The sequence below is a fragment of the Pocillopora verrucosa genome, chromosome 14, assembly GCF_036669915.1.
Source record: "Pocillopora verrucosa isolate sample1 chromosome 14, ASM3666991v2, whole genome shotgun sequence".
Lineage (NCBI taxonomy): Eukaryota > Metazoa > Cnidaria > Anthozoa > Scleractinia > Pocilloporidae > Pocillopora > Pocillopora verrucosa.
In genome coordinates, this window is record NC_089325.1 from 10481888 (window position 1) to 10492275 (window position 10388).

The 10388-nt window shown below is 37.4% G+C and overlaps 1 protein-coding gene across 2 annotated transcripts; it reads right to left on the bottom strand.

The window, feature by feature from the left end:
* Nucleotides 1-417: 417 nt before the first annotated feature.
* Nucleotides 418-9900, bottom strand: LOC131773862 (serine-rich adhesin for platelets-like). 2 transcript variants are annotated; one of them, XM_059089829.2, is made up of 8 exons: nucleotides 9663-9900; nucleotides 8132-8439; nucleotides 4860-6716; nucleotides 3731-4446; nucleotides 3555-3585; nucleotides 2810-2859; nucleotides 2383-2493; nucleotides 418-1500 (listed from the first exon to the last, which is right to left on the bottom strand). In XM_059089829.2, coding segments are annotated over exons 1-8 (3315 nt in total). In that variant the 5' UTR covers nucleotides 9665-9900; the 3' UTR covers nucleotides 418-1260. The 2 variants fall into 2 exon arrangements, with proteins under 2 accessions (XP_058945812.2, XP_058945811.2); XM_059089828.2 differs by lacking the exon at nucleotides 9663-9900 and adding an exon at nucleotides 8719-8858.
* Between the last annotated feature and the right edge of the window lie 488 nt (nucleotides 9901-10388).

Genomic DNA, 10388 nt, shown 5'->3' on the forward strand with positions numbered 1-10388 from the left:
TGCCCCGAAATTAGACAAAAGCAAAGCGCCAAGGAGGAGAGTTTTTTTCAAGTTGACGATTTGCAAGGTATAAGTGGTATTTGAAAAAAGAATTGAGCCTCACAAGTGTCAAAACTTACTTTCACATTTTCCGCTGAGACGCCGAACAAGGCGCGCAAAAAAATCTGACTGAAATATGCACTACACAAAGCTAATGTAATCTCGCGGTTTGAAATACACCGTTCTTATGTTGAAGTAATCTTTTATATTCAGATTGATGATAAAAAAAAATCCAATTCCACAGCTTGACTGCTTGTAAATTTTCTATGAATGTAGTTTAGTACCTGTTTCGTGTCCTTTCTGAAAGTAACATAGGCAAAGATTCAGATTTAAAGACAATTCTGATGTTGCTTGTGAAATAACCACAATAGCAAGCTATGAATACATGATGTGAAATCACGACGCCTTTATTTGATTTTGTCAATATGAACACGTCTAATGTTAGGAACAGAATCTCGTGATCTAGATATCCTAACTACGAATCTTACAATTGCACATTACAAATACGATTCAAATCTCGCAGATCTCAAAGTGATCACTGTTCTGTCATTGCAACTGATCAAAGTTCATGAAATTTTCTGATATTTCTAATACAAAGCTGCCAAAAACTTCTACAAACAATTTCTACAAATTTATGACAACTTTGACAATGGGCTTCATACAAAGCATCAAGGACATTGAAATGAAAACATGTTTGACGCGTTCCTTAACTTCGGTAATCTGTTCCCGTCGTTAGCAATTACGAAACAAATTATACAGAACCGTAAAATAAGCACTTTAACTCTTTACACCCTAACATCAGTCTGCAAGTCCTCCACACTGTTCTCTTTACATTTCTTATGGCACCTAGAAGGACAATTTGTCTATTAATCAAGAGATTGTTGAATTTGTGATCATTTCCTTTATTCTCACGACCGTAATATTTGATCCAAGGGTAGTATTGTTGGAAGAAATTAGATGCCTATCACTCTCAGGGGTTAAGGTAGAATCTCATTTTATGTTACCAGAAACTTGCACGAAATGTCCAAAACTATGTCTCGTGGTTCAAGATGGCTGATCAGAACCGTGAACTGGCGACCACAGCTACAGAATTACGACTCTAGATTACTTACAACACAACCGAGGCATGTCACAGCCCTGGTTGGCAACAAATCAAATATCATTGAATGGATAATAAATGAGGCCAACAAAACAAGCAACTCAGCAAAAAACGAGGACAGTTCAACTGACATTCGTCTTTGATTGTTTCAGGATTTGTTTGAAGATTCCATTGTCGCTATTGCTGTCATCAGAGGATCTGCCATTTAATTCTGTGTTGCATAGTGGTGGGAATGTAGTATCAGAGGCCGGACTTGTCGGGGCTTTGTTATTTTCACCAGATATTTCCTTTGCCAGGTCTTGGAATTTCTTCACAAAGTCCACACTATTTTCATCCATTATGGCTTGAAAAGCTGTCTCCGGCTGAAATGAAATGACATTGAAGATATTACAAGATTAGAATTACTTCACTGTAACGCTTTCATGCTAAAAGATTCTATAAGTATATAAAACTTCGTAATAAGATTACCTTATGTCAGTCTTTTTTAGGTTAATGTTCATAAAATCAACAGTATAAATAAGTTGAAACGGTGGCGGGGAATCTCACGAGAAACCAAACAGCATTTTAACCCAAACATCAGTATGCATATTCTCCATACTGTTCTCTATACATTTCCTAAGGAGCTGATAAGGAGAATTTGTTTAAAAAATCAAGAGCCTTTTTCGGTTGGCGATTATGTCTTTAATTCTCATGACCACATTTTTGGATTTAGGGGTGATATTGTAAGGAGAAACTAGACGCTTGATACCTTTGGGGGTTAATAAAGGATTAGTAGTGGGCTTCCTTAATTTTATTTCGTTCACAGTTTTAAAGTAGATTAACATCAAAATCAGCCAGTAAGTTATTCTAAAATCAGTCGTGTGTTTAGAGCATAATTAGGTTGTAAATTAATTGAAAATTAAAAAGTGAAAGAAGAAAGTATAGGTTATGAAAGGGATTCTCTCAGTTTCAAAGAAAAGGACAAAACCAAAGTTGTTGTTTAGGGGAGGGGAGGGGGAGTGTGAAAACGCTTATCAGAGAAAGGGGCTATTTTGAAATCTGAAATTATGAGCCTCATGGAGAGGTGGGACTTACTTGAGTATTAACAGTATAAAGCATTCCTTTTATGCCCAACATTTCAGTGAGCCACAAAATTACTTATGGTTCACTGCAGTATACTCACCAGAAAATGAGAACTTTCCTCAGATGAAAAAATATCGATATTCATAAAGCAGAGCTACTTAATAACAATGGGTTGGACTTACATCTAGTAAATGGTGAGCACTAGGAAGGATTTCCTGAGATGGTTCCTGAGATGGTTCCTGAGATGGTTCCTGAGATGGTTCCTTAGATGCACTTCCTCCAGATGATGTCTCCTGTATAAGGAAATAAATACAACAATTTAAAATTCAAGAAAAATAAGAATTTTGTTTGCTCTCTTTACATACAAGCAGTGGTTTTAAACTAAGAGGTTACCATTGCTGTTCCAATTTTTATTTGAATCTCAAATTTTGGCAGTGAATTTGATTCGAGCAAACATCAAATCTATTTTTCTGCTGACAAATGACACACCCAGAAAACATGTGCCTAATGGGTTCCAGTGCCTTCACAAAAGTGGACACTTTTTTAAGAGTTGGAATTGCAAAGGAAAGACTAGGACACTCAATTAGTTTAAAGAAAGTAAGTTCTTACCCCCATGCTAGGGAGCCTTTCATCTTTCTTAGGTGAGGTGGATAGTTTATCTGTGAACAAAAACAGCATATTAGTACATTCATCATTCTTGAGAAGAAAAATTAAATTTCTTAAAATCTGAACACTGCCTTGTAACCCCAACATGTCCACAATCTTATTAATAACACCCTCCAACCCGATCAAGGAAAAAAAAAAACACGATAGCCTTACAGTCAATGTAGTGGATGCTATGAAAAAAAAGTGGATCAATCTTGTTATCTAATAAACTGCACACCAACCCCTCTCCCTAAAAGTTTGTCTTTGGACCCTGGCATTGAGCTCTTAGGAAAGGCACCCTAATCTCATAGTGTCTAGCACTACTCAGAAGTATAAATGGGTCCCAATTAACTCCCAGTGAGCCTTTATGCTTGGGAGGGGAGGGGGGGGGGGGTTACGTGCCTTGGACTGGCATCCATTCAGGCAAAGTAGCAATTCTCTTCTCCTCCAGGAGTTCCACCAGCTACTTGATAACATGTTACTCTGCTCAAAATCATATTCTTTCGGCTCTTAATGAACTCTTCATAGTCACCTACTTTTGCTGAGTCCAATGTCTACTTCAAAAACATTTTGAAACCCCCGTAAAACATGGGCAGGCTATAACCGAACTAATAATTATGCTTGTAAGCCAAATTTTAACCTAACTCTGCCTAACAATATTTCATGAGAGTGACTGGAATTATATGCTAACTAAGTGACAAAATCTTACCAAGAAGGCTCCCAATGGAAAAGTTAGAATTCTAAAACAAGAAAGACACAAATAGTCATTAAAAACAAACTGCCTCGAAATTTGTACTTAAAAAGACACAGTGGTAAGAAATATGCAAGTTAAAAGAAGTAGGAAATGCCAAAAAAAGTCATTAATGTTCACTTTTATTTCTGTACCTCTCCATTAAACCAGGGAGTCTGAAATGAAGCCTGAAGAGAACTTTCTGAATTTGGAGATAAAATTAAGGATGATGCAGCCATGTTGTCTTTATCTATCAGTGCTTCTTGTTGACTTTGTGAATCAACAATGCTGCAAATAGGTCCTGCACCATTGAAAAACACATTACATGAAGTCAAAGTAGGAGACTGTGCGATTGAGTTTGTTGAGTTTAGAATATTCTCCAAGGTCGGGCTTGTAGCGCTTGATGGCATGCTGCCACCAGCCACACCAGAATTAAGTTCCTCAATATGAACATTAGAAGGGGTGTCTGAACCAATTCTCTGCACCACCTGTGTTGCTAAGTCTAAATTTGAAGTTTTTAAACTTGTAAGAGAAGCTAAAAATGCCGAGTTGGAATCTTCACTCATTCCTGCAATGGATGTAGGTGTTGCATTCTCATCCAATGCAGTTCCCAGAGCAAGACCGATGATAGAGTCTACAGAATTGGATGTGGTTACAACACTGTCAGCTATTGACTTTGTGCTGCCAACAAAATGGTCCACAACTGCAAGAAGGTCTGTGTCTGAAAATCCTGACATTTCCAAACTTAAGTCTGTTGAGTTTACATTGATAAATCCATTGTCTGCCACAACTGATGCTGCTGCTGCTGCTGCTGGTGAAGGCCTTTCCACAAGGCTTGAAACAGTTGTTGATGTAGAGCTACTAGATGTTCCTACCAAACATTTTTAACACATTAATCAATTTCAATATTGCAGACCTTAGAAGTGGCCAAGATATTTATTAATTTTGACACTGGTACCTTTGTATACATGTACCTCAAAAACACAAATGAGCTATTTATGACTCCGTTAATAGAGCATTTGGCTGTGGTCAAAGGCTAGATACACTATCTACCAGATAAATATCTCTCCAGTGGATAGTGCAGTAGGTTTTGTTAACACTTATTTGCAAGGGAATCAGAATATTATTTGCCTTATACTAGTGACAAATACTGGTGACATCTTTCTTTCAGGGGTGCCTAATGTTTTGCAAAAAAACAGTCTGCAGACATTCAACTCACTCTATGAAGAGAATGCTTACAAACATGTACACAAGACCAAAAGTAACAAAATTTTGAAAACAAACCTGAAAGTGATTTAGAAGAAACAACTGTCTTAGACTGAGTTGTTCCTGATGTGGTTGTTGTGGACACACCAGATGCAAGAATGGTGCCGACCGTTTGCCCTGGTTGAGGAATAAAAGACACTGCCACTGCTCCAGGTGGGACAGAACTTGGACTGCCAACTGGTCGTGGTAATAAAGTTCTGTGTATATTTGGTCTCTGTGGCCTTTTACGAACCCTGGCCATGGGACGAGTTTGTGGTGGGAGATCAGAAATAATGCTTTTAGAAGTTGATGTTTGTGTGGCTGGTGCAACCACAGATGGAAGAATAAATGGAAGTTTGTCAATTGTTTTAGAGGCAGGACGTGTAGATTTAGAAGCAACTTTATCTTTTGAAACACTCATAGTGGTTCCTTTGTCTTTGGACGAAGAGTATAAGCTGTTCTTACCAGTTAATGTATCTGATGACTTTGATGTTGTTTTGGATTCATCATTGCTTTCTTTTACTTTGGTAAATTCTGCTGCTGCAATATCAACAAGTCTTGTCAGAGAAACGGCAGTGTGTGAAGGTGCAAGGTTGTGTTCAATACCATTCCATGTATACTCCAGTTTTAATTTTGGAGGTCTTCTGAGTTTGCAATAAATTTCTCCAAAAGTAATATTCCCACATGTGTTTAATGTCCAAAGAGAGGGATAGTTTTTGTTGCTACAAGATTCAACCTTGTCCTGTTGAACAGGTTCTGAAGTACAGCATGGTTCCAATGCTACTTCAGCATATCTCTGAGATGAACCTTCCATACCCAGTAAGGTATCCATTGTTTTATCAGTTTGACCAGAATTTTCAGCACAACCACTGCCTGGTGTATTTGGTTCAGATGACAAATTATTACACCCATTGCAAGGCACATTGTTAGAGGAACTCTCTAGGTGTCCATTTAAAATGACCTCTGAAGATTTCTCTTCCAAAGAGAAAGAAGGAGAGCATGATTTTGTTAACTCTTCCAGAGGTTCAAGAGACATTGAATCTGTAGTAAGGCTGTTTTCAACCAAACCAAGTGCACCTGATGATATTTTGCTCACTGCAGAATTGGTTTGCTTTTCCATAATGTCTGAGCTGAAGTGAAACTTTGGCGGCACAACAATACACATTTGCAATGGTTCTAAAGTCTTTCTGGACAGAATCTGCCACTTCTTCATAAGGAAATGAAGCATCCCACTTAAAGGTTTCTTTGCTGGCACAGACGTTCTCAACCTTGGGTTTTTTGACAGTTGCTGAACTGCAGCCCAAGCTAAATGATCATGTGGCATGAGTTCTAATAGCAGTTTATTTGGCATGGCAAGAGGTTGAGCATCACCATCTTCCTTGCCTTGTCCAACTGATTGCAGCCGTTTAAGGGCCCGACATACAGGGGCCTTAATTTTGAAATTCCGCCCTTTGCTGCGGATAGAGATTGTTCCATGATTTAGTAATTCTTCCAGTTTCTTTCCATGTTTGTCATTCCAGCCGCATATTTTTTTGCGAAGTTCTCCGTAACAAATCAAACCTTTTAATTCAATAATCATCTTCTGTTGGGTGTCACTTCCCCTTTGGTATTCAGCAGGAAGATATTTGTTAATCTTGTTCAGTGAACGATAGTAAAAATGTCTAACTTGGTCTTTGTTTTTAATCAGAGCAGGAGGATCACCCCTTCTTTTATGTTTTGCTGCAATGAAGTTGCAGATCTTATCAAAGTCTTTACCATATTCATGAAGAGCCTCAAAAAAGGTGTCCTTTTCTGCCTTTCCCCAAGATTCCCATTGCCTTTTTGGTTGTTTTTTCCTCCTGTTTGTCTGTGGTGATGATGATGATGAGGTCACTAACTCACAACTAGTACTATTTTCTGTATAGAAACCAAAACAAAACAGAAAACAAAAGATGCAGTTTTTTCAGTGACATCAATTTTCTATGAAAAGAAAAACACTGATTTCCTATCATTATCCCTTAATTGCTACATGTAGTTCTGAGTTAACACTCAACTACAAGAGTATCACATAGAGTCAAAGAAGTCCCCATACAATAGGTTTACTGTCTCAACTGGAAACTCTACTGACAAAACTTCCCTGAATTGAGTTTCAAGTTGAGTCTCAATTAACATGAATCAAGTTTCGAGAGTCCACTTTCAGGAACAGAGTCTCGAGATTCAAGTTTCATGAATTGAGTTTCAAAATGCTTCCAGAACTTTCTGTGGAAATTAAGTTATCCTCTTACTTAAAAAAAGAAAGGGAAATGTGTTTGACAAGCAACTTCCTTGAAAAACAAGTTGCTCTGTTATTTGACAGGCAATTTGCACCTGATTTTTGCTTTACAGCCAGTGGCAATTTGAGTGCGTCTTTAAATTTTGTGCACAAAAAGAATTATTTTTGCAAAATTTGAAATTCATTCCTTAGGTTAATGCGAAGGCTTCTAAAGAATCTTATCAACAAATGTAGCAATGCGAGATTTCTTTAAGGTAGCATTTTGCTTTGAAACAACAGTGAAAACTTAGCATCTATGAATTATATAAGACAGTTGCTGCAAAATCACAAGTGTAAATATGCATTATTATTCTTCTTCTCCTTCAGATTTTGAATCACAAGAGCTTATGGCTACTATATCATCAGGTTTCCTTGCAAAATTTTCAAGTCAAAATTAAACTGCTGTGAGTAACAATTAATACATGTAAATGGCAAGCTATCTATTGGGTGTGAGATTGTTCAGAAGCTAACCAACTTAGCAAAGCTCTTTTAGCCAAAATTGCAGATAGTGAGGGAGCTCTGCATAATGCTTACTAAACAGTCATAATAACCAAGGTATCGCAAAGTTCTGAGAATTATAATATATATTTTTTATAATGTTCTTGCTCAAAAATTTCAAGAACTAACAATATTTCGTGTTAGCATCTGTACAGAATGTAAAATAAATTTTCAGCTATTAAAAATTACGTTAGACGAGAGGAGATTTCATTTTGCGTGATTGCTGACATGGTGAGACGTGTCACTTAGCCGACATACTGTAAACAAGTCTGAAGCAGACCAAAACTACAACTGAAGTTGGTCGTTTTGAGACGATAATTTTACAAATGTTTCTGTTCAAATGTGAATAAAAAATTATAATTCACGAAGAACGCAAAATTACACTGGTTTATTTCCACCAATATCTCAAAATAAATGGTAGCTGAATCTCATGTTTTGAATCCGCTTCTCCTGTAGCTCAAAATGGCGGTCTGATATGAAAAGTTCGTTCGTGCCAAAAAAATTATAACAAACGCATACATACCTTGATTTCCAACTTTGTTAGATTGAGGAACAGACAATTTTATTCTTTTATTAGGTCTTGTACTGCTCCTAGTCGCAACACCGACAGAGCTATTAGTTGTTTCAGATGTTGCAGTAAAACTGGAGTCCTTTGTTAAAATTTCCGCATGGTCTTCGTGAAGACGTTTCTTCGAAGCCTGTTTTTGAGATCGTGTTTCGTGCAAAACCTGTGAGTCCTTACCAGCTATCTCGTCTGTCAAATCGCCACCTTTTTCAATATCTTTGATCGTGCTTTCTTGCTTGGATGGAGGCAAGCCGCCGGCGGTCATCCTGAGCGAAGAAGCAAACATAATAATGGCGATTATCATCGAGCAGTACCTCAAATATTAATACAAGTACTTCCTGTCAACACGACCTTGCTTCAAACCTAAAGTTTTGGCCCATAACATAGCACTGAAAAAGCCCGACATGGAGTATCAGTGGTTTAAGAGGATGCACACAAGATAACGTACAAAAATATAAGCTAATAAAGGCAGTCAGTCGCCTTCACTTTTGGATAGCTTCTTGACAAAGCGAAAACGAGAGCGAAGTTTTACCAAGAATTCCTACCTTTGCCTTCTCCCATAATTTCGACAGCGAGTTTTCATGAGTCTTAAGAGTAATACTGTTTGTCTTCAGTATAAAATCGAGCCTCGTGACGGTCATAAATTCACGCAAAAATGCGAGCTTCTCCCGCCTGGCTCCAAACATCGATCGCAACCGTGAGGTTGAAGAGGACAGGAGGGGCTAAGGTTTAGAGAGTGGCTAAGCACATTTACGTCCAAAAAAAACCAAAATCAAACTTTCACACACGTTTTCTTCTGATCAGCTTAAAAAATTTGCAAAATTGCTAGCAAGGTAATTCAGCTTCTAGAGTATGTGAAAACAAGGCATTTTCGTCCAGCTATCGTAAGAAATAGTTTTAAAGCCGAAGGGGTTATGGAGAAAAACTTTGGTGGACTAATTACTATTGAATATTTGTAAAAAATTCTTTGAAATTACATACATGGCTTCAACAGCCACAGTTACATTTGTCAGGGATTAGTTATAAAATTTAAGATTTTAAGTCTTCGGTGAGTTATTACTGGCTTGTATGAGTGATCACAATTTTTTACAACTTTTGGTAAACTGACTTGGATTGCAAATGAGATAGCTGAAGCACACTCACGCTAACGTGTAAGAGCTGAATGCAATCAGAAATAAAGAGTTACTTCTAACATCACGAAAATAAGCGAGCAATCTTAAATTAAATAATCTGAGGTGAAACAAGGAGATGAAAATCAGGGGGAAAGCACCCTGAATTTTAACGAGACAAGTTCCATCAGATTGTTAACAGTAATAAATTATACAATCAAACATTGCTAGCAACAAGTGAAGGTTTTCTACATAAAATACGTAGACAGACAGCACAGCAACACATTCCCCTTTCAAAAATATGGATAGTAAATTTACAAATCGCAGTAGTTATTGGAAAGGGTCCTAGAAATTCTATGGAAAATATTCACGTTGCTTACATTCTATGACCAGCACGTCCAGGGCAGATCTTTCACTTATCAGCATCGGTCTTCCAACATTCGCTGCTTCGGTGGAAAAGACACGAGCTCTGGTAGAATTCCAGGATTTTTTAGGCAGATCCAAGAAATAACCAGAGAGGATTTCTAGCATCTAAGATGTAAACAAACCCGTAATTCGTGGAATAACGACGTAAACATGGTTTATATTTGGTTTTTGGCGCGAGCCTCTCATCGGCCCACGGCGCGAACAAATGGTGGAGAGTGTTATCACGTGATTTGTTATTGTAAGCTTCACCCGCAAGGAAATCTGGGGGATTTTTGGCTTTTGAAAAATCGTTCACCATCAGTAGGTAGCATTTCTTCTAATTAATTTTTAAAAATCAGCCATTTTTGGCTGTGCAATGAAGTATATTTCTCGCATCTCGCATTTTAATGTTGTAATACTGTTTCATTCATTGTTTCAAGCTCTGATACTTTTCAGATAAAAGGAAAAAAAGGAAATATTTGAGACAAATGTTTCAGATTTAATCAAGGCTTGTTAACCCCCTGATCAAATTTGAAATTCTCCTTTCTGTCAACGATACCATCCTTATCATGTTAGTTCAGAGAATTGAATCAACTAATTATCTCCAAATTGATATTTTCCTTAATTCTCATCACTTACCTGGTTGATATTGAATTGATATTGTAAGGAGAAATTCTGTCTTGGTCATTCATAATAGATAA

Excerpts from the sequence above, each read along its gene's own strand:
- LOC131773862 (XM_059089828.2), bottom strand. The coding sequence starts at position 8,756 with ATGAAAACTCGCTGTCGAAATTATGGGAGAAGGCAAAG. Across the intron at positions 4,447-4,859 it reads TTCTTCTAAATCACTTTCAG|GAACATCTAGTAGCTCTACA; the intron begins GTTTGTTTTCAA and ends AATGTTTGGTAG. Across the intron at positions 2,860-3,554 it reads TTCCATTGGGAGCCTTCTTG|ATAAACTATCCACCTCACCT; the intron begins GTAAGATTTTGT and ends TTTTGTTCACAG.